Source organism: Capsicum annuum, chromosome 7 (genome assembly GCF_002878395.1).
Source record: "Capsicum annuum cultivar UCD-10X-F1 chromosome 7, UCD10Xv1.1, whole genome shotgun sequence".
NCBI classification, from domain to species: domain Eukaryota; kingdom Viridiplantae; phylum Streptophyta; class Magnoliopsida; order Solanales; family Solanaceae; genus Capsicum; species Capsicum annuum.
The window spans coordinates 4,435,909-4,460,750 of record NC_061117.1 but is presented as its reverse complement, the minus strand read 5'-3'; the positions used below and the strand labels follow the sequence as shown (position 1 = coordinate 4,460,750).

At 36.2% G+C, this 24,842-nt stretch overlaps 2 protein-coding genes across 2 annotated transcripts; both read right to left on the bottom strand.

The window, feature by feature from the left end:
- Positions 1-1,858, bottom strand: LOC124899994 (uncharacterized protein DDB_G0290685-like; the record flags this gene model as incomplete). The annotated part of the gene is given in 1 exon segment (XM_047415131.1): positions 1-1,858. A coding segment is annotated over 1 exon segment (1,649 nt), but the record flags the coding sequence as incomplete, so codon positions are not given.
- Positions 1,859-8,360: 6,502 nt separating this feature from the next.
- On the bottom strand, positions 8,361-24,584 carry LOC107877622 (formin-like protein 18). Its single transcript, XM_016724317.2, has 18 exons — positions 24,285-24,584; positions 20,442-21,142; positions 19,510-19,731; positions 16,971-19,420; positions 16,730-16,862; positions 15,183-15,254; positions 14,440-14,538; positions 14,301-14,342; positions 14,097-14,177; positions 13,883-13,933; positions 13,689-13,770; positions 12,894-12,988; positions 11,691-11,762; positions 11,493-11,609; positions 9,800-9,868; positions 9,635-9,701; positions 9,049-9,418; positions 8,361-8,682 (listed from the first exon to the last, which is right to left on the bottom strand). The coding sequence occupies exons 1-17, from the start codon at positions 24,355-24,357 to the stop codon at positions 9,285-9,287; spliced, it is 4,560 nt and encodes a 1,519-aa protein (XP_016579803.2). The 5' UTR covers positions 24,358-24,584; the 3' UTR covers positions 8,361-8,682; positions 9,049-9,284.
- Positions 24,585-24,842: the final 258 nt, after the last annotated feature.

The following is a 24,842-nucleotide window of genomic DNA, read 5'->3' as shown; positions in this document are numbered from 1 at the left end:
TTTCCATCATCCTCGTTTTCTGCCTTATTCGCGCCTGATTTCACTTTCCTCAGGTGAACTCGATCCCCCTCATTTCCATCGGTTCCGTCCTCCTTTTCTAACTTATTCGCGCCTGATTTCACTTTCCGCAGGTGAATGCCATTCCCGTCATTTCCATCACTTTCATCCTCATTTTCGGCCTGATTCTCGCCTGATTTCACTTTTTTCAGCTGAATTCGATTTCTCTCATTTCCATCACTTCCATCCTCATTTTCTGCTTTATTTGCCTCTGATTTCACTTTCCTCAGCTGAATTCGGTTCCCTTCATTTGCTGCCTTATTCGCTTCTGATTTCACTTTCCTCAGCTGAGTTCGATCCCCTTCATTTCCATCGGTTCCATTCTCATTCTCTGCCTTACTCGCCTCGGGTTTTACTTTCCTCAGCTGAATTTGATTCCCCTCATTTCCATCACTTGACTCACTGAACACCCCTTCAAGATTCTTCTTCGACTCATCAAGAACATCAACAACATCCTCATTTTCTACCTTATTCGCGCCTGATTTTACTTTCCTCAGCTGAACTCGATTCCCTTCATTCCCATCACTTAATTCACCAAACACCCTTTCAAGATTCTTCTTCGAGTCGTCAAGAACATCATCAACAACAACCTCATTTTCCTCGATTACATCATCAGACTTCTTGAAATTCTCATCAACTTCTTCACATTTCTCTGATTTCAGCTGAATTCGATTCCCCTCATTTCCATCACTTGATTCACCAAACACCCTTTCGAGATTCTTCTCTTCTGACTCCTCAACAACATCATCAACAACATTCTCATTTTCTACCTTATTCGCGCCTGATTTCACTTTCCTCACCTTAATTCGATTCCCCTCATCTCCATCACTTGATTCATCAAACACCCTTTCAAGATTCTCCTCTTTTGACTCATCATAAACAGCAACATTCTCATTTTCTACCTTATTCGCACCTGATTTCACTTTCTTATTCGCGCCTGATTTCCCTTTCCTCAGCTGAATTCCATCATTTGATCCACCAAACACCCCTTCAAAACTCTTCTCTTTTGACTCATCAACAACATTCTCATTTTCTGCCTTACCTGATTTCACTTTCCTCTCATTTCTATCACTTGATTCACTAAACACCCTTTCAAGATTCTTCCTTTTTGACTCATCAACAGCAACATTTTTCTTGCAACTCCTAAAACTCCCATTAGGAGACACATCATTTTTCTTGCTATGACTTGAACTTTTCTTCATTGCACCAACAGTACTCAATTCTTTACACAATTGTTCTTCAGATCTTTTCCTAGAAAGTTCAACTGAATTCCCTTCAAAATTACTCTCACATTTCCAAGTTTTTCTGTTCCCACTCATAAAAAAACCACTACCAACAACAACATCAACAACATCAAGATTACTACTTTTGGACCCCATGTCCAACTTTTTGTCTACTTGAACATGATGATTATTAGCAATAACACTAATTTTCTCATCATTTTCAACTTGTGGGTTTTTTTCTTTTTCACTATATACATTGATTCCACCTTTGAATTCATCAAATCTCATTCTATTCTCCCATACAGAACCTGCCACAACAACACTACCATTTCTTGAATTTTTGCCACTTTTCTTGTTAGCCACTTGCATTATAGGTTCTAGATTATAATGAGTGGTAGTAGTATTTTTGGTTGGTGTGGGGGTGGGGGTTGGGGCAAGTAAATTTTAGCTCAAGAAAAATGGTGTGGGGATGTGATGGAAGTTATGAATAACAAACATTGGGATCCAATTAACACCAGAAAGAGAGAGAGAAGAGGAGAGTGTTTCTATTCATTTTTGCTTTTTCTTCTTTGTGATGATTTCATTTATCTTTTTTTAGAAAATAAAAATAAAAATAAATATAATAATAATATTAATTTATCATTTTCATATTTTTGTGTTTATTAATTTGAATTGATGAGTTCAAATTTTTCACTAAAGCTTGTGATGGAGAAGTAAGTTAATCTTAACTAGAAGTTTCAGATTCAAGTTTTAGCTAAGAAGTCGTACGTCTTTTTTTTTTAACATCTAGGGAAAGCCACAATCTCTGTCGGAGTTTCTGTCCTTCGGGTGAGCATTTTTTAGTAACCTGCTCATTGTGTAATAGCTTGCTAACCATATAAAAGCCGTAAATCACACTAGGCAAGGCTTATACGATTAGCTCATGATTGAGCGACATACGGAGGTTGAATTCGATATCTGATATCCCACATGAAAAATCCACCTCCCAATCACTAAATCATGCCCTTGTGGACAAGTGTACAACTTTATTAATAATGCTTTACTTTCAAATTTAAACTTAATTAAACTTTAATACGAATATAATTTAACTCATGTCTCGTAAATATACAATCTGTTGTGCTATTAAACCAACTTACAACGACATGTAACTTTAATACGAGCAAATAATCTCTTATGACCCGTTACAATTTAAATAATACAACCTACAATAATCTTTTTTTTTTAATTTATTTATTTCTCATTTTAGATAGTGTTATTTGTTTAATTAATTTTCTTCTGTTTATTACTCTTTCTTGAATCGAGAGTCTATTGAAGATAATTTCTCTATTTTTCAAGATAGCGTCTACATACATTTACTCTTCATAAACCTCACTTATAAAATTACACTAAATAAATTATAAAAGAATTTTTTTCTCTAAAAAGTAAATTCTTCTTTTATTTATTCCTTTGTTGTTACTACTATAAAAGGAGCATAGAAAAGTGAAAAAGGGTAAAAAAATAAATGTGGGAAGTAATGATGAGGTAATATGAGGAGGAATTAGGGATGCTTTAGTAAATTTGGACACTCACTTTTATGTCAAAGAACTCTGTGAATATCTTTAACCAAGCCAAAAAAAAGTCTTGTTCCTCACATGGCATGCCCTTTTGTCCCTGTACTTTTTACTAACAACTCCGCCAGTCTCATTTTATTTGACATATTTTAATCGAACACAAAATTTTAAAAATAAAAAAAAAATTAGATGATATTTATTAAATTATTCTTTATTAAAAATACACTTTTAATAACATGGATTAGGGTCTTAGATTTATTTGTATCTAAAGTTTCTTGTTTATGATATTAAGTGTTATTTATAATTTCGGATAGATAGGTTTTAGTTTTATCTTGTAACTATAGTATTATCTTATGGCTAGTGTCGTTGGTTTATTTTACAGATTGTACTAGTTTATATACATTTCTGTTTTATATTTGTTATACTATTATCAGTCCTAAGCCGGGAGTATATCGAAAACAGTCTCTCTACTTCATATGAGGTGGTATGATCTGCGTACACTCTATCTTCTCCAGAGCTCACTTTTGTGGAAAAACATTGGGTATGTTGTTGTTGTTGTTGTTGTTGTGTATCCTTTATTGAAAAATATTACGATATTTAATTAAGTGAGATCTTACAAGTGTGACCAATAAAGATAAAAGTGGAATTGTATCTTTAAATAGTTACCAAATAAGAAAAAGTAACATTTTTTTAAAGATGAACCAAAAAGAAAATGACTACGTAAAATGGGATGAAGAGAGAGTATGAGTTAAAATAAAATCTCCTATTTAAGGTCATATACTTTTATTATTTATTTTTATCTGTCACGTTAGTTAAACTGTACTTCCTCCGTTTCATTTTATGTATGTCATTTTTTTTTATTCGTCTCAAAAATAATTATCATCTACTATTTAATAACATCATTTTTATTTTATCCTTATTGAATCTCACTTAATAAAAAAAATAATTAAAAAGTAAACATTAAAGTGACTTTCAGAGAGGTAATATTATAAACTTTATAAAGTCATCATTTATTTCTTAAACTCCGTATTCGATTAAAAGGTGACACATAAAATAGAACGAAAGGAGCATAAATTTTTATCATAGTTTAAAATAGATTTTTTGATCATATTAATATGAGAAAGATGGTTGCTTATAGCATTTATCATGTCATTTTTGAACATCCAAGTTTTAAGTTTAAAATATTAAATTAATTTATTTGAATTTAACTTTAAAATTTAATTAAATTAACTTTCGTAAAATAAAATATGACTAATAAAAATAAACCGAAAAGGAATTCCTATGACATGTATTCGTTTGCTACGGACAATTAAGGTGACATAAAAGGTGAAGTATGATGTGTATATATATCGTGGCGGAGCCAGGTTTTCAACATACGTAAGATTTCAATATACGTCTGCACCTTAAAAGAACGATATAATGTAGGCATGTTATAATATTACAAGCATTAATGTTTGATTTTATGATTCAAAAGAATCTAATATATAAATCACACTTATATAACTCGAAAATTATTATTCCAAAATGGAAAGCTTTTCACACTCAACATGATACATGGCAAGTTGTCAAACTTGCAACATGACACGTGTCACAGTCTCATAGAGAACATATTTTTTTTACCCCTATAAATACCTCATTATAACTTCTTAATTAATTTTTTCAAAAATAAATAAATATATATATATATATATATATATATATATATATATATATATATATATATATATATAATTTTGAAGAAATATATACTCTCTCGTGAAGTCTTGGAGTAATTGGTAAAGTTGTTGTCATGTTATGGGTTCAAGCCTTGGAAATAGCCTCTGACGAAAATGCAAGGTAAGGCTACGTGCAATACTCCTTGTGGTGGGCTCTTCTCCGATAATAGGTGGATAAGGCTGCATTTGGATTGTGACAAAAAAAAGAAAAAAGCTATGTTTGTTGATATGTTTGTATGTATGTTCCACCAACATGTGAAATTAGAGCTACCTTTGCTATTATTTTGTTTTGCTTTATGGTCTTTTGCTTGCTTCACTTTCAATTTTAATTATTTTTTTGCTTTATCCCCACACCCCTTCCCCTCCTTTTGGTCCAACACCCTTTCCTTTCAAGTTTTTTTCATAATTTAGGAGGGATGAATCGGCACGGACGATAAGCACTCTTCATTTTCAATTCTGAAGCTGCATTATGAGTCTGGTTAGTGGTGGATTCTGAATTTAGGAGTCGTGGGTGTTTGAGAGATTCGACTGTTGTCCAAAGCTTTAAGGTTCTGCTTGAAAATTAAAGCACTCAGCTATTTTCTTGATTCACTGGGTGTTTTTTTAAAGTTTTGTACCAACTTTTAAGCATTCAGTACACACATAAATCATTGCCAAAGTTGCTACGACACACTCCAACTTCACAGGGATATTACCCCTGAAGTCAATTTTAGTGTATTTTTGTCACCTTTTGTGCTGACATGACACTTTATTACATAAAAATGGGGTCAATGTTAAAGGTGTCACGTCAGCTAAAAGGTGTCACATCAGCTAAAAAAGTTAACAGGAGTAATAGGACCTCCATGAAGTTGGAGTGTGTCGTAACAAATTTAGTCATAGTTCAAGGGTATTAGATGCTTTGCTCTATAATTATACCTAGTTTGCCTCGAATTTAACAGGTGTCAAAGCACCAAAAAGATGTTCATAGATCTACCCCTGAGTCCGAGTTATCAAGAGAGGAGAAAGAATGGGAGCTCTTAAGGAGGGGTAAAGTTACGTACACACTAAACAACATCTTCTTCAGACTCCACATATGAAATTGTACTGAATACGTTATTATTCACATATGAAATTATACTGAATACGTTATTATTCACATATGAAATTGTATTGAGTACGTTATTATCGTTGCTTGGATTTGAAGATAATGTTCCTTAAAGGAGTAAAATTTAGAATTCATAACTCCATACCTTCAAATCTTTAAAATGCATGAGGAGCAAAGATTCATAATTTAAACTTAATGAATTAAATCTTTAAGATGTTAATTCGCGTTAAATCTTTTAAATTATCGGTCAAACCTAGTAGGAGTACTATTTATTGTAAGTTTTTATGAAATTATTTTACGTCAAAAATACTGAATTCGGTTAAATTGTTTATTAAGTTATCATTAAGCGATCGTTGAAGCACTTGAACGAGAACAATTGTAGAAGCTAATATGTATATGGATTATCAAAGTTATCAATACAAAACAATCCATAATTAATTTGTGCTCATAGAAAAAAAAAAAATAGAAGTAAATAGCTTTAATTATAAGACAAATTAAATTCACGTAGTGATATCAATTAAAATACAAAAACAAAAATAAAGTGTGAAAACCAAAAGAGTAGAAAGAAAAGGATACATAGATAGACACACAAAGAAGAAATCGTAAGTAAACGAAAGGTATATTAAATCAATGACCCTCAAACGATAAATCCTACAGCAACATCTAACTCTTACGAAGACCCGAGTGAAATTAATCCACTTGCAACCAACGTTTCTCAAATATCTCAACAAAGCTCCCAACAAGCTAAAAAACACTTGCAAGTGTATCTCTCAGCATCGTCTAAGAATAGAGGAAAATCAGCTATTAGTCATGTGCTATTTATTACAAACGGTCCGTTAGGCACTTTTAGCAATGCACCTCCGACACTCCAAGCAATTATCCAAACACGATGTTGCTCAATGGGCCATTGAATTGTATCATCGGATATATAGGATGATTAAGTCTTGAATCCTTAGTTATCATCCTTGAAGTGCGTAGATCTCAAAAGATTGAACCGAATTCAACGTGTATCACGTAGTATCAGTGGCGGAGCTATCTTTGCTCCGGAGGGTTCATCCCAACCCCATTATACTGTCTTTATATTATTTTTGCATGGTTAAAATTTTTTTTTTATGCATATATAGTTGATGTTGAACCCCCTTTAATTAGTTCATATATTTATTTCTAAACTCTCAATAAAATTTTTGGCTCCGCTACTACGTAGTATACACAATTTTAAGGTAAATATGCCATATTATATTAAAAAAGAGAAGTTTATATGAACCTGAATTCAAAGTAAATAATACATGTAATAAACTTGAATTGATATAATATGCTTATATACTCTTTATTCTCACTATCACAATCTCTGAAAAACATGCAATTAAAAGCAAGTATACATATAGTATTTTTTATTTATTAATCTTGTGGGCTCGAGACTTTCATTATATAAAAAAGTTTATTAGTACTAATTATTTATTTATTGCTTCCATTAAAAAACATTATATAGTTTGTTGGTGACTTTTTGAACTTTGCTCCACATGCTGAACGTTGACGGCACGTGATATATATTAGCTAAATCTATGTTACATACATAAAGTACTTTACTTTTCAATTTAATGTTAAAATAACATAACCATATAATTATAAAAATCCCAGCTAATTATTGTATCGATATTTTGGAGAGCTAGTTAGTATTTTGACAGATTTAAAATTGGAAAAAATTATATCAAAAGCTAATTATGTATCTTTTACAAGGAAAAAATGTATCTTCGTTGAATGTATTATGTATTTCGACAGACCCAATATTAAAACATATATGGAGAGCTAATTACGTATTTTTACAAATGAAAAAATATATCTTTATTGAATGTATCGAGGGCTAATTATGTATCTTCGTAGACCCAAAATTGAAATTTCAGTAATTATGCAAAATGTCGAAATTTTTCATAATTAAACTCCAAAAAGATAGCTCGGTGCAGTAAAGCTTTCCGCTATATGTAGGATTCAAATAAGAGTCGAATCACACACGTAACAAAAATTTTAATACATCAGACTATCCTTTTAAATTTTTGTAAATTTTGAAGTGAACTACTTTATGTATGTATTTAACTGCTACATAATTTACAAACTAACAATAAAATGTGAAGTTATTTGCTTTATACGAGAAGAAGTTGAGGGTTAGAAAATTAAGCATACACCAATCTAAACATGCAATTGAATCAAATTAGATGAACATCAATCATATTTTTTCAATAAGTAAATCAATTTTTCTCTAATTTAACGTGCAATAGAAGTATTTCTTTAATAGAATAAAATTATCCTATTTTAGAAATATTTTTTTAATTGATCAATACAAAAAAAAATATTAATTAATTCTCCTTCCATATATTTTAGAATTCATATATTTTAAGTCTAATTAATAAAATAAAAATAATTTAATGATAAATTTAAAAAAAATAGTGAAAAGATAATTTTATCTAAACATAAAGGGTCCTTTAATGAAGAGCAAAAAGTTAGAAATTCAACCATTTCATCGCCAAAACATACAATCTACAACTAACTAAAATACTTTCGATTTTGCAAACCGAACAAGCTAATTTTTTTTAATAATCGTATGGCCCGGACCAACTTTCACGCACCTTGACTAAATCCACGAGATGCCTTTCACCTCCCACCAGTAACAGATATCAAGTAATTCTGTTCACCTCGACTAATTATACCATGGAATGGTTAAAAGACGCAACTTGGATGAGTACAAAAAGGTAATTATTCATATTTTTTCATTGTAAAGAGATCCTAATTGTCAAATTATCTCAAACTCTAATACATGAATAAAATGAATTAAAGAAACAAAAAATTAAAGATACAAAAAGATATGGTAATAGGGTGATGACAACAAACTAAGACTGAACTACTAACAGCTGAAAAAAAAAAATGGAAAATAAATTGTGTTAAAAAATATTTTAAAAAAAAAATAAAAAATCTTATCCAAGAATTTCTACATTCTTTTCCTAATAATAAATATGTACAATTAGCCTACCGCCCCAAAGTAATTCCATATGCATCAGATTCTGCAAGAAAAAGTTGAAATGAATTAAGGAGTTCGAAAGGGTCGATAATAAGACATAATACATAAACAGACACCCAAACGTGACCATTGTGTCTAGACACCTCAGCTTTGTCTCAATTGGCAACTAAACTTTCCAACTCGTCTCGTGGGCAGCCAACGCTGATGCGACACAAACTTTTGAGGTATCTAGATGATCGTTTTGTAGGTTGGAGTGTTCAATCGACACAAGGAGACACGTTAAGGTGTGTAAATGTACATACTCAAAGTTGGAATGCTTACTTGTCATCTGAGACCAAGTTTGAGTGTCGGTTTATGCATCATGCCTACTATAAAAGGAGCAGAAATAGCATGCAGTTCTGGGGATTACCTCTCCTAAACAAGAATCAAGAACTCCGTGGGTGGCATTCGAACCTACTCCAACGTATATCCAGCTTTTCTGCAGAAAATGTACATCGTTCTTTATACCCGTCAGATAACTGATTTCTCGCTCCTCCATGAAATCTTCAATCTCGGCGAAGCTTTGCCTTGACAAAGAAAAGTTTCCTTCTTGTATGAAGACATGTGGATGCTTTCATATAAGTAGTACATTATTTCCGACGGGGTTCAAGTTTTCTGTGTCATCTTTTGCTTCTCCAATGCTTCCTTCTCTGCTTTCTTTCTCTCAAATTCCAGCTGCTTGCGGTTTTCCTCTAAGGCATGATTGAACATCCTTCGGAAGTTTAATAACGTCGTGATAACTAGGGAGTGAATGAGGAAGAGAGTTAAGTTGGGCGTCTAAACCGTGCACATATGATGATATGAAATACTTTGTATAATTCGTACCAATATAGAATACTAAAATAAAAAATTTTAAGCAACGTGAATGAACACCACCACAACGCAACGCACAGAGGAAAAGTATCAGAGAAAATCTGAAGTGCACTTTTTTTGGATGATCAGTTATCAAACATTACCTTGTTCAAACGGGCAACGAGCCGGATCTTCTCCAAAGTAAAGAATCAATGAGTCTACATTTCTACCCTGTTAGGTACGTATAAAAGAGAAACACACCATTAGGAACATCTTAACGTGGTAGATACCAAATGACCTAAAAAATTTCTGTTAGGAATAAGACCTACCACACCAGAATAAAGATGCGCCAAGGACCTCACTTCACCTTCAGCGTAACATAGGAACTCCTTCAAAGCCTGGCAAATGGCAATTATACCAATCAATTAGAAGTTATTCATTATCTACTTTCCGATTTCTCTTGTTCTTCCATCAAAACATGTAGAAATAAAATGTTTCAAGTTTTTTTCTTGATTCCATCGTCTATCTTAAGTAGAAAGAAAAGGAACAAGAAAAATTTAATAAGAGGAATCTAATCCGGTGGCAAGGATACATGAGTGCTTTTCTCCTACTCGTTTACACCAAGAATGATGAAAAAGGATGTTCAAGTTACCACGCTTAAGCATGACATGAGATGAAATGAAAGAAACATAACTCCCATACTTTCATCTCAAACCAGGGGCTTATCTTGGACCAACGAGAAAAAGAAAGAAACTAAATTACGCCTTGGACAACAATGGTGTGGAATCGAAATTCCAAGTCAATATGGACTTTCCATAAGCATATCTACTCATGATCTTAAGACTCACTTGAAAGTGCACATATGTCAGCAGTTATACAGCTCTAATACCAAGGTTTATGGGAACAAGTAAATACTGCACAAGTATCTAGTAGCTATGGTGGTCTCTTCCAAGGGTATAAGCACCGCAACTTAATGAGCCTAACTCAACCCCAAAAGCTAGCTCAAGAGGTCAGGATTGGCCCAGTCAGTTAACCAAACCACCGGTCCATTCCCAACCAATATGGGACACTAACCCACTCTTTAACATTAACTCACTTCCAAATTCTGGACAAATGCAATAAGAGAGTGTTTGGATTGGCTTATTTTTAAGTGCTTTTGGCCTTAAGTACTTTCTTATTTTGGAGGTATTTGGCAAAGACAAAAAGTGTTTTAAGCACTTTACTTCAGTAGGCTTAAAAGGTACAAAGACAAAAAAAAAGCCAAAAGTAAAAAAGGCCAATCCAAACACCCCCTAAGTTGGAAATACATTTCTCCTACATAATTTGAAAATAAATTCCAGTACAATAATCCATTAGCTTTCAACAAAATGAAAGATAAGTAACAAACTCCCTGCGAAACCTAAATCAAATGATTCACCCAAAAGAAGGATTTACAAAACATCCCAAAAGGTCCAAAAATACTACTAAATCGACGGACATAGCATCGCATCCAATCCACTAATATCAAATGTGGTTGTTAGCTGTTGCATATCCATTGATATTGAAATACAAATGTTCTATGCTCCCAAAAATCTAATCAAGTAATTCCTCTCATACCAAAATCTTAAAACAATAAGGTTCTCACTTATCCAACATATGCATTAAGTGGTTTGCCAAGTGATGACTGTTTGGTATAATCTACCAGGATCTTTATTCTTCCACAGATCCCCATCCATTCTTTGTGTTCTTATTACAGTGAAGACCTTGTACTCTCCCTGGTCAACATCATATATTACCAAGTAATTACTTCATCATAACAGAATTTCCTGTTCTGAATTGCATAGTGGAATCTAGGAAGATTCATCTTCTCGACATCCGCTATTACCTATCAAACTTTGACTACTTAGGCATATCTCTGTGGATCACACTTATTTATTTTCATTTTTGCTTGACCGGGTAGAGTGGCCCAGAAGAGAAAGAGATAAAAGAATTTGACGGTATGCAGAAATCAGCATTATGTAAAATCAGTGTTGTCATACTTACCTTACGGAAATTCTCAGACACAACTCCATCGTTTTCAGACATGGACAGTTCTTGTACAACTTTTTCCAGTCCTTTGCTAATAGCTTGCATTTCCTCTGCAAGAAATTTCAGTTGTATCTGCAGAAAATTTTTAATCAGACTACTGTTCAGTCCTGTTTCTACAGTGAATTTGTCATTGGTCAGTCCAAAAAACGATACCTTTGCACAAGGTTCCAAGCTAGAAAGATCTTTAGAAAAATCTAGCAGTTCAGGCAATTTGTCAGCAAGTACCTGCCAGAGAAAATTTCCTTAGGCATCTAGTAAAATATGCTGGTTGCTAGCATAAAGTAAAGTCAAATTCAAATGCACTTTCCCCGTGAAGATCTTGAGTTACAAATAGTTAGATACCAGCACAATGAAGAGAAAAAAGTGGATATAAAGACACGCAGTTGTCATGGTAGCAATATATAAGGGAAAAGGTTCATATCGGTCAGCGTCTAAGTGCTAGAGGATAATTTAATATCAATATGATCAGAAATCTGGAGGTACTATAACTTTACCTTTCTCAAAAGAAAAAAAAAAAAAAAAAAACTGGAAATACTATGCGCCATGCAATTTTTTAGGATAAAAAAAGGGCAGCCCGGTGCACTAAAGCTACCGCTATGCGCGGTGTCCGGGGAAGGGCCCCACCACAAGGGTGTATCGGACGCAGCCTTACCTTGCATTTCTGCCAGAGGCTGTTTCCAAGGCTTGAACCCATGACCTCCTGGTCACATGGCAGCAACTTTACCAGTTACTCCAAGGCTCCCCAGGCTCCCCCTTCAGGATAGAGATACTTATATAGATTGATTTGACAAATGTGAGGAGGCTGATAACAACAAAAAACAAGTCTTGTTATTGCATTGCATGTGTTCTTCCTTTCAGATAATCAATTTCTACACAATTCAAAAACCCCAATTAAGGAGATAATCCCTGATTAGAGAATTGGGTACCAACGAACTTTGTACACTAATTCCTTTTTCTCAACTTGACTAGTTAGGTTTGTTTTTATTAACTTCAAATATAGACACTTTCAGCTAGATAAAAGCCGATACAAAACAAAGTCATGACGACCCTGGGGAACAATTCATTCATTTCATTTAAGAAATCTTGCGACTCCTTTATTCAAGAAATGAATGATTTTTTACTTTGTTATTTTTCCCTCAGTAGTTGGACAATATTCCTCTAAAATAAAGGCCATTAACAGCAAAGAAGAGTCATCAGATCTGCCAAGAAACTGTGAACTAAGTGAAATGACTTTATTCTGCATTCTGCTCAAGATAGGAGGAAATATATGCGTAATGGAAAGCACCACACCCGAAATAGTATAGCCAATCCCATCATTATGCTTTCATCTAGAAGAGCACTGACCAAAGACTTTACCTTGCAAAGATAATGCATGAGAGTCATCTTATTGTTCCGTGCACGTGTCTCTGTTAGTTTAAGGAGGCTATCTAACCTGAATCCAACAGCGGAACCTACAAAAACCATAAATGGGTTATTAGATGAAACAAAGATAATTGCTCAAAGAAAAAACGAATTGTAAGAACTGCATTTATCATCTAAATGAAGTAATTGTTCCATAATTTCAAGACCAGAAAAGCCAAAGGAAATGACAATTGTGGAGATATATCATTTCACCGGAAAAGCTTTGAACCATACCAAGCTGATTTATTTGACACGTTTCCCTTATCTAGAGTTAAGATTTCTACTGCTGAGAAATTCCCAACTCGGAAATCTCTTGGTGGGACCAATTTTCCAAAATTTTCATGAAACATAATTGGATAAAAATCCCGTAAGAATTAGACCTAGTCAAATAACAGATATGCAGGCTGTGGTTTCCACCCTACAGAGGTTGATACAAAACAAGTTTAGATGGTCCTTAGCAGGAACGAAATCAGCTAATCTTCTATAGAAAGCTGGGGCTGATTATTTGCAGCAGTGCACCAGCAATAGGTGAATCGTCTAACCTAATACGATAAACTGTCAACAATGTGCGTTTAATTTCTCAATTCCACACCCTAATAGATTGTGTAATTTTGTTTGTCACTTGTCAAATAGGTCACTCCTCTTCTTTTGGGTAGGGGAACTCTTCAATTCACTCCCACTGAGAAATAAGTTGTCACAATGAAGAAATCAGCAGCAAGATATGCTTGGAAAAAAAAAGAGATTATTAACCTCTAGCAGTTCCCTGGTTCAAAGCATTTCCAAGAGAGAGAATTGTTTGCATAATCCTTTTCAATTTTGATGAACCTTTGATCTGATTACAACATCAAAGAGAAGGTGAAATCAAGGAAAGCGTCATGAAAGAAACCTTTGGTCTCATCTAAAAGTGGTAAAACATCAAAGTAAAAAAGAATTCAAAAATGTGCCTGATCAGCTGCTGAATTCACAATATTCAGGCTGTTCCTTAGCTCAGAAACCTGAAATTAAGAGAACAAATATGCTATCAGCAAGCGAAACATCCTAGTGCAGCAAAGAGGCAGCAGAAGCAAGCGAAGTGCAATCTATTAGAATAGACAATAGTGAAGCTCGATCAGTATAAGAATAAAGCCAGGAGAAGGTTGGCATCTGCCATCTTCTCACCTGGGATTCAAACTGAATCTTAAACGAGAAAACTCGCAGCTTGGACTCTATTCGTGGTACTTGCATCAACTCCAACATAAACTGCAACAACAAAGCGGTCTTATATTTAGATGTTACTATATAAAAGGTCCAATCAACTCCATGCAGGAGGAAGTGGGATAGTAAACAAAAATAAGGAAGAAAGTTAGTTCACAATGGACAGACCTGTTCACATCGACCCAACTTCTCCTTCTCTCCTTTATAAGCCTGAAACAGAAATGTTCAACTAGACAAGGTTATTCAATGTGTTCTTATTTACATTAAACCGTTAGTTTTCCTTATTCTTTTCAATCAGATCTTTCACCTTGAGAGTTTCCATCTCCTCCTTGGTCGGGCAAAACTTAATGAGATTCTCCACCTGATCCACATCTAGTGCTGAATCTTCCAGTGCAAGCACTGAGCTCTGTTGAGATTATTAAAAAGTGAAGCTAACAATTAGAGGCATAATCCAACTTTTACCAGAATATTTCCACAAAATGGACATTATATTCTTGGATCTCGGACCTAACTCAACCCCAAAATCTAGCTCATTAGGTTAAAATTGTCCAAAACCATATATGGAAGGGAGTGGAATTTACATGAACCAATAACTTTCATGCTACATATTCATCCTGAAAATGATAGAGGGTAAATTTGTCACTCAGTTATTCATCCATATATTACTAATTATTCCTATTTCCAAGGGGAAGTTTAATACAAAATGGAGAAAATAGGAAGGGAGTGAAAATCAGAGATAAACAGATCTAGGGACGATTGGACATGGTTTACCATAATTGCTTGTTAGGAACACAAAAATTAATCAAACACTGGCAGCTATATAATCATGGGACATGCAACTTACTTTTAAGTTTTAGAACTTGAAATATTAAAAGAATCATTGTGATAACAGCGCCAACCTACTGCAGGTATAGTGCTATACCGAAGTGGATAAATGATTACTCAAGATAATATGGCAGAGATTAATACAAACAATTGTATGTCAGATATATATTCTAAGATAACCAGATTATCCAAAAAGAAATCAAATTGTATATGAATACAGCTTACCAGCATGTCATGCAGTGGTATTTTCACCTTAGAAAGCATGATTTCACAATTATAAGCTCGTCTATGATCAACCTGCCAAAATAGAGTTCAGGTAAATGCTCTCTTAAAACTTAGAAGAGCTGAAATAGTGCCACAGTTCCATCTTTATCCACAGCTATATGCGAGGGGAGAAAAGGCAGTGGTCTCCACAGAGCTATATGAGTACAGGTGGAGATGCATTATATCAGATGTTACTTGTGAATAGGTTTTCACTGAATCCTTGACAAAGAAGCTTAGATAATTTGTGGAAACAAACTGGGAATCAGAACAAAAAGATATTGTTTGTCCAACCACCATGGTGGTATTATACAACGGTAAAAGATCCCAATCCAGGCCTCAGGAAAAAAGAATTCAGTAATTAGATTTTTTAAGATACAGAGCAATGTAAATATTTGTCAGAATGAAAGCAATAGATTTTTTAATGACAGTGGTGTCTGGCCAACTTGTCCACCTCAACTATTCCACCGGGTACCGGGTACCTGCTACCTCCCACCAGCACAGATACTGGGTGACGTTTTTCACCAAAGCTTAGACAGATTGGAAGAAATGAACTAGTGCTTTTGCCTCACGTGGAATTTGAACCTGAGACATCATGGTTCTCCTAAACAAAGGGGCAGTCCGATGCACAAAGTATCCTGCATTCACGCAGAGTCCGGGGAAGGGCTGCATCTCAAGGGGCTGTGATGACTCCTCATTTAAATAATGTGTTAAAAATTACATTAGTGATGCTGCCTTAATTATGAGTATGACTGTTGACCATTCAAGTAATGTGAATAAAGATTAAATTTCCCGTTACAGGCTGCCTCGGTATGGTGCACTGACTGGCACAGTTGGCTTTTTTCCAATAATTTTCTTTTAAAGGAAAGGACTAACTGGCATAAGGTTTTGGCATCCTCAATAGTGAAACTAGTATTCCTAGTGTCTTCAATTTTATGTTATTCAGTAATATTAAGGGATGGTTCTGAATGAATAACAGGATGCACATTACAAAAACATCTAACAGCTTTCAGATTTGGCATTCGTGACAATCCAGCCATGGTTCATTCTGGAGTTAACGTTTATGATGGATGGAAATTTAAATATGGTTTTTAAGTAACCAGTGCAACCTCCTATATATCAAGAGAAATTATATTAAACGGGAAATAAAGATCACTAGAGATGAGAAGCGTCACTACGACACGTCAGCACTGTGCTGCTCCTTTCACAAACTTGGGTTTTTAGGAATAAAGCTCCACCAGGTTTCAGCCAAAGAATTTCATTCCACAACAAACCAAGAAAGAGGGATTGGGGAACAAGTTGCACTAAAGGAAGATAACAAAGTACAATACCAAGTTCAGAAAGTGTACGTTAAAATTAGACTGTTCATAATATTTAAGACTGAGATTTATGTCAAACCATAAAACACCTGAAACTGCGCAAATGACTGTACCGAAATAAAAAAGATTTAGGAAAACTTTGCGCATACATCTACAAGGAACCTCAGATGTCATATAGGCATAAACAATTACCAGTTGCACTTTCTCTGGCTTCTGCGCCATTGATGTCCTTGAATTCCTTTTCCCGCCTGAACTGTCTTGTCCTGAAGTTGGAACTGCAGCTGAAAAGAGAGATTCAAGCTCTGATATATCAATCTCTGGTGCCCTATCAAACAGAAATTGAAGGACATGAGATGTTGTATCTGGAAAGGATCTTTAAAAAAATAAAAAAGATTTACTAATGGCTACTTTCACGGTCATAGTTAGCACCTACTTGGTAGCATCACTGCATTTTTGAGCCTCAGCCCACAAGCTTCCTGAGACTGCTCTGGATATCTTTAACCAATGTAATGGCTTCAGTTTCTTAGATGACTGACTTCTTGAGTTCATGGTACGAGATAATGGTCCCCGGCCCTTTAAGCCAAGTGGAGGAGCAGAAGGTGGGGGTGGAGATGGAGTAGTAGGGAGATTACTACCTCTTGCTGCTGACTGTATCAGACCAGAACCAGCTTTTAGATCTGGCTCAAGAGAAGGGACTGGAGGAGGGGGAGCGGAAGGAACACTCTGGGGAGAACCCAACGCAGGAGGAGGAAGCGGCGGTGGCTTTTCAGATGTATTCACAGGCTTAGAAGCTTGTGCAGCAGGCAAAGGAGGGGGTGGAGGTGGAGAGGGTCCACTTCTGAGTGAGGAGTTCTCCTTCATAGGTTGCCCGGGAAGAGGGGGAGGCGGGGGAGGTGGTACTCCGGGTTGGGGAGCAACTTTTTCCTTCAAAGGCGGAGTAGGCGGAGGTGGAGGTTGAGGTGATGGCATTGCAGATATATTCGCAGGCTTAGAAGCTTGTGCTGCAGGCAAAGGAGGGGGTGGAGGTGGAGAGGGTCCACCCCTGAGTGAGGAGTTCCCCTGCCCAGGAAGAGGTGGAGGCAGGGGTGGTGGTACTCTGGTTTGGGGAACAACTTTTTCCTTCAAAGGTGGAGTAGGTGGAGGTGGATGTTGAGGTGGTTCAGCAATAGAGGCAGAATTTGCTCTCAATGTTTGGGTTGTAGTTAACTGGCATGGAGGTGGGGGAGGAGGAGGTGGTGGTAGTGGCGGTGACTTGTATCCAAAAGCTGAACTTTCCTTCAAAGATGGGACTGGTTCAACTGGTCCACTAATACAGGCAGAATTCTTGTCTAATGCAGGGGTTGTAAATAATGGGTATGAGTCGCAAGGAGGAGGAGGTGGTGGAGGTGATGGCACCCCCCTGAAAACTGAACGACCCTTCAAAGGTGGGGTAGGAGGAGCAGGTGGCTGAGGTGATCCACCAACAGAAGCAACATTCTCGTTCAATAGAGGGGTTGGATGTTCTGGAGGTGGTGGTGGAAAATAACTCCTCTGGACTAATGGTTGTTCTAAAGGTTTGATAAAGGGAGTGGCAGCTGATGGAGAAGAGGCATTAGGAGCTAGAGATGGAGGACAACTTTTAGAAGGATGAAGAGGTCGAGTAGGTTCCTTTTTAGCAGCTTCATCAGCTAGCTGTTTCGCTGACAAAAGAGGTGATTTAGATTCCCCTTCATAAGCTGGCCGCTGCACTGTTCGAGGAAGCTGAGGTGCATCAGATTGTGACGTAGTAGGTCCATCATCCTTCAAGGATACAATTGGAGAATATTGGGTTCTGGGTGGAGTAGCCTGAGATGCTAAAGGTACAGTTCCAGTGACTAGTATATCCTTCATGGGAGGAGTGTGCGGTGATGGTGTCATGGGGCGAGGAGATAGAGATGATTCAGTAACATGAGGAGGTGAAGCAGGTTCCCCTTCATGAGCTGGCTGCTGCTCCGCTGGAGGAAGCAGATATGTTTCTGGTTGAGATGTACTGGTAGGCCTGTCATCCTTCAAGGATTCAATTGGAGGACCTTGGGTTCTGGGTGGAGTAGCCTGAGATGCATAAGGAACAGTTCCACTAACTAATTGATCTTTCACGGGAGGAGTGAATGGAGCTGGCGCCACTGAGGAAGGAGATAGAACTACTCCAATACCAATACCCTGATCCTTTCCAGGTATGGGTGAGGATGGAGGTGAAGTTGGAACAGTGGCCTTGACGTGTGGCATACTGGTTTCAGGTAGGGAAGGAGAGTCATTCATCTTATCACATTCTCGAACATGAGGATCCAACTCTTTTATAAGTGGAGGACGTTCCGACGTTGGGAGCACGTACAGAGATGATTGTGATGACACAGAAGATGCACTCGGTTCGGTACTAAGGTCAGCAGGAGAAGGTTTTGAAAGAGAAACTGATGGCTGCAATTTTGACACCTTCATCTCACTTTTGGTCCCAACAAATTGAGCTTCAGCTTTCTGTTGGTCACTTTGGTGTACTTCGGAGGATGATTTGATGGATGACATAGACTGCTGCTCCAACATAAATGGTGACGAACCCTTAGCATTATTGTCCGCTGGTGCAGGTCCCTTCCTCTCTCCAGGCGTCTCTAAATTTGCTTGATCAACGAGCATGCGAGTGTCTGGAGACAGGGGAGGAGTGGATTCCAAATTTTCCTGGATTAAACCTGACGTAGTTATTTGTTGGAGCACATCACGAGCGGCATCAGCCTTCGGATTTATCCAATCCACAGAGTTAAAGATCTCCTGAACTTTGGCAAATGCCTCTACTGGTAGCCCATCCTTCTCCTCAAAACAGGACAAATCTACAGGAAGAACAGAAGCAGCAGTGTCCATCTCTGAGAAAAGAACCTTCACCCACAATACAAATTTCATAATATTACAATATGCTTCTAGCTGGAGAGTATCTACCCAAAAAAAAATAATACGAACAACGATACCTCTGCTCTGAAATCTTTTGGAAATTGATCTTTAGCATCCCATAAAGTGTCAAGTTCATCACGATTAAGCATCAAAATGTTTGACCTAATAAAAGCTGTGTTAAACATGGCCCTAAACATCATCTGTTCCCGCTGCAAATCATCGTGCAAGCAAATACATTCCAACACAACATCGCCTTGAATATGACAATTGATATCAATCTTAACCAATTCACATTCTGCCTGAAATGATATTATAAAGAATGCCAGATCAATAATAGCATCCTAAGAGGTCATCCATAACAAGAATGGGGAAGAGGGGGAAGAGGGAGAAAGACCAGATATAATAACAGGTACATGCATTTGCAAGCATGTACAAATAACCAGGGTCAAGTACAACCTAACTCAACTGGACTCCACTTGAGTAAAAGCATAAGAATAATGCCATTAGAACAAATCATCATAAGCTTCAGTAAAGCAACTTGCTCAATAGTCTAATTCACTCTAAACCAAACATCTCAATCAGAACGGAAGACCACTACTTGACGAATTAAAACCGTCATAGAGCAGAGGGAAAACAATAAAATTGCTTCTTTGGGAAGATGTCGGAAGTGAGAAACCGTAGAGAATCAAATATTACATAGTTGATCCACTCTAAGTCAAACACATCGATCTCATTGAAATACCATAAGTTGTATTATCATAGATAAAGTTCCCCGTATGTTCCTTGCTGTATTTACAGATTATACACGTGCTTTTTCAACTATCGATGAATTTGACGAGGCTATAAGTCAGTCCTAAAAACAAGTATGGCTAATCAACAGAATAGAATAAAGATAGTTCCTGAAAGATAGCCTAAACCTTTTGGAAGTAACATATGATAGCCTTCCTCAAAGATAGCCTAAACCTTTTGGAAGTAACATATGATTTTAGTAGAGGAAAAGCCATATTACCTGCTTATAATGACGGACAAATTTATTCTTCTTTGGAGTTGAGAACAAAATTTTTGGTGATCGATCAGAAACTAGAAGTGGGTCCTGTCCATAGATACGAAATATTGGCCGGCAACCACCCTCGCCATCAAAATTAGGTATCGCCCTAATAATGATGCAATCCAAAGTGAGTGCTCTATCCAATGGAGGCCACTGCATGTTTACATTTCTCCTGGCAACATACTGTAGGTATCTTAGCTGAGAAGGAATTGGATTCAGTGGCTGCAGCAAGTACAAGAGCTCACGAGGAGCCTGCTTATAAATCATGTCTAAGGTCTTCTGTTCTCCAGTGTAATGTTTCCTATATATCAATAATGCAGCCAACATAAATGCCAAAACTGGCCAACCACCCCGTTCACAGTGCATTAAAAGCACATTTTGTTGCCCGAGTGAGAGCCAACTTTCACTCGATCTTAGAAAATGGTGCATCACCTCCATTGAAAGCAAGGGACAACCCTCATAGTGCCGAGGGTAGTCCATTATTGTCAGATCATACTCGGACAGTATATTAGCCATCAGGCTCTGGGACATACCCTCACGAAAATTAAAGACCAAAATTGATGCGTCAGGGTAATGATCCCGAAGTTGAGTAATCACATTTCCTGCATAATCTTTGTACTTTTCTTCCTCCCAAACATCAGTGGTGAAACAGCAATCAAACACTGCATATAAAATAGAAGCATTGATTAGCAAAACTGATATACAACAGGCATTAACATTATAAAGTCAAAAAAATTATACTTTGGCTGATAAAACAGAAATGACATGACTCAGCTGTAATAATCTCGGCCTCCTGCATTATGTCAAGCACTAAACATAAATATTCAGAAAAATTTTAACAGAGGAACACATTTTCTCTTGCCACATTACTGTTCCGTTTTTCTCCTTTTTCAAGGAAAAGAATTTGGGTTCTGTTGTGAGAATACTGTTTGAAACACTTCAAAGAAGCATGCCAAGGTGTTTCTTGACAGTTTCCCTTTTGGTTTTAAAAGGTGTTGATTGAGTAACATCACACTTTGAGTTGTTGACATAATTAGATTCAGTATCTTCTCCATTCCTTCCTCTTTTTTTCTAGGTCACACAAGAGTATACCTAATTTACACGTACTCAAAACTTAATAAATTGAAAAACCAGTACAGCTTGAAGATTATATAAAGCATCACTTCCACAAGTATTTTTACCTTTTTGTTCTACCCATCAAAGCATGACTGATCACACTCTACAACTCATAGTTTTGCACTGCAGCAAGCTAACCTTATGCTGCCGCGAAACATGTTTTCCTTTCATCTAATCCTAATGGAGAACCCGTTTTAACCTAAAGAATCAGTTCAATCCTCAGTTTCTCGAGTGGCTGAGTCTTCCGCATCAGTTTTTTCTTTCGCCTTAAATGGTGGTGGTGTCAGCGCCAACTTGTGTACACCTCAACTTTTCCACCACACCTATTTATTTTTTGGCCTCCACTAAGATTTGAAACTGACACCCAATGGTTGTCCTCCCACTTAATTGACCACTAAGGTCATACCATTGGGTGTTTTTGCTTCAAGATATTCTAAGATTAATATCATTTGCATTAATCATCAGAACACCCTCATAGTTACACCACTTCTTTAGCCTTCATTCATTTATAATAGTTGAATTAAACAATTCTGCTATCAGACACCGGAGGGATTAAATGAAACTGCATTATGCATTAGTTGTCCAACACACCTACCCTTCGAACTAAATGACCCATACTTGGGAAAAGCACTACTTTAGATTAAATTAGTAGCATAAACTTAGAAATTTCATTAATTATACTAAACAAAGCACAAGCGGGCCTGCTTTGAATTGTCTAAACACATTTCTCTCCCTCTTCTATTCCCACTGGTTCAACGAGATCCCCAAGTACTAGACTAGAGTATTTGGGACGAAAAAGACATGCTGATTCCTATGCTTCGACTCAGCTCAGCTAGCATGCCAAATGTTGCCAGCTTGGCAGCAGTCAATCAGTCATCACAAAATAAATTTCCTAGCCCAAAAGTACAAAGGGCATTATAGTTGACCCTTCAGCTTAGTTGAATTAAAGTATTAAATAGTTTCTTCATTGCCAGATAGCTTGCAGTTTGCTATAACTCGCACCATCCACTCACGCAACCATCTTTTTTTCAAATTACCATTGACAGCCAAGCTTAATACACCTAAAGAGCACCTAAGAATACAACCACCTTCAAGGAAGAGCATTGTATTCATCTAGGCCTCAAGAAACAGGAGAAAGAACAACTAGTTAAATAATGTGGAAAACAAAACTTGACACCTATGGAGCTCCTTTTGTATCTATCTATGCAATTACAATACTTGTATCTACAACGGTGTCCCTGAAAATCCTCCTTCCTAGTTTTCCCTCTATAATAGAGCATTGCACCCACACTTCCAACTTAAATTCCCACATTTTGCTATTTTTCTTTATAAACGAGAAATTCTGGAGTACTAGCTGGCGTACAGCTCAAAACATGTGTTGTAGTTCTTCAGACTAAATTATTAGCATACCGTATAAGTATTGTAAATCAATGCAAAAGTAGGTAGAGTCTAAGTCTTAATTGTATTAAAGGTCTAAGTAACTTCCTCCTCAATTTCAATAACAAGAAACCTCCTTTACGCTTAACATCCCATATTTTGCCACAACTCGCTCTGTCCACTCACACTTGCAACTTAACATCCAATAAACAAGCTGAATCTTCACTGCACCCCCCCCCCCCCCCCCCCCCCAAAAAGAATAAAAGTGAATAAAAATGATTGCGTCCTTCCAATTTCATATGCCTTAACAAAGAATAATCACTTCTTTTTATAACCATGGTGTCTGGGTTAGCTTGCATGCACCTCGACTAATTACACAGGATACTTGCCACCTCCCACCCAGCAACACGACTAAATTCCACGAGATACCTGTCACCTACCACCAACAATACGACTAATCCATAGGCTGATACCTCCCACCAGCAACACGACTACTCCACAAGAGGATACCTTCCACCTCCCACCAGCAACATGACTAATCCAAAGGAGGATACCTTTCACCTCCCACCAGCAACACGACTAATTCCACGGATAATATTCACCTCCCACAAGCAACACAACTAAATTTCACAAAATAACGGCCACCTCTGACCTCCCACAAGTAACACCACTAGTTTCACGGAATAACTACCACCTCCCACAACACAACTAATTTCAATGCATATCTGCCACCTCCCACCAACCAGCAACAAGTATAAGGTAACTCCCTCCACCAAAACTAGAACATATAAAAGGAAATCACCTACTCCCTCCGTCCTATTTTATGTGGCATACTTTCCTTTTTATACGTCCCAAAAAAAAGTCATATTTCCTTATGTCATATTTTCTTATTTGACAACTATTAAATGACATTATCACCCATTTTATCCCTTTTGAGTCTCACTTAACAAGACAAGATAACTAAAAATTAAACATTAAAGTAACTTTAAGAGGGGAAATTTTGTAAAATTTTTACAAAGTCAATCATTTATTCCTTAAACTCTGTATTTGGTCAAAACGTCACACATAAAATGAGACGGAGGGAGTAATATTTTTGTCTCTGCTCATTTCAATGCTCAACCAACTTCATCCACCACTAGGCCACACCATTACGTGTAGATAATAATCACATATTTTGAAAACTAAAACCCAGAAAATTTCAATAAAAATCACAAAATTTCTACATTTTCCAGCTCGATCTCAAAAAAACAACAAAATATTCCATAATTTCCATAATTAATATTAAAACAAAATAAAAATTCCATTCCATACCGTAAACTCTCTCGCAGATCTCTAATAGTCCATCAGGTGGCTTCCTATAAAACAATTTCCTCAACAGTGCCATTTTTCAATTCCACCAAAAAAAAAAAACTATCTATCTACACATACATATATACAACTTTATACAAATATACACCATGTAAATATCAATATATATATATATATATATATACAATATTTTGTATATTTATATTTATTTTGTGTGTGTTTTTGCACATAAGTAATTTGAAAAATGATAAAATTGTTGATGAACAAAGAAGAAAACTTTGAAGGTGAGAAATTGATTAATTATTATTAACGGAATAAACAGGAAGAAAAACTATTTAGAGTCGGCACGTTAGGATTTTTATTTTTAGAAAACGACGACGTGTAATGGTGTAAGACGTTAATGCATTTAAGACGAATTTAGAAATTGCGAAACGTAGACTTTAATAAAAGGAAATGTGTACTTCACGATATATATCTATAAGTTTGGGAGTTTGTTGTTTAATGGAAAATAATAATTCTATTTTAAGCATATGGAGTACACCTTTTTTTTTTTCCATTTAG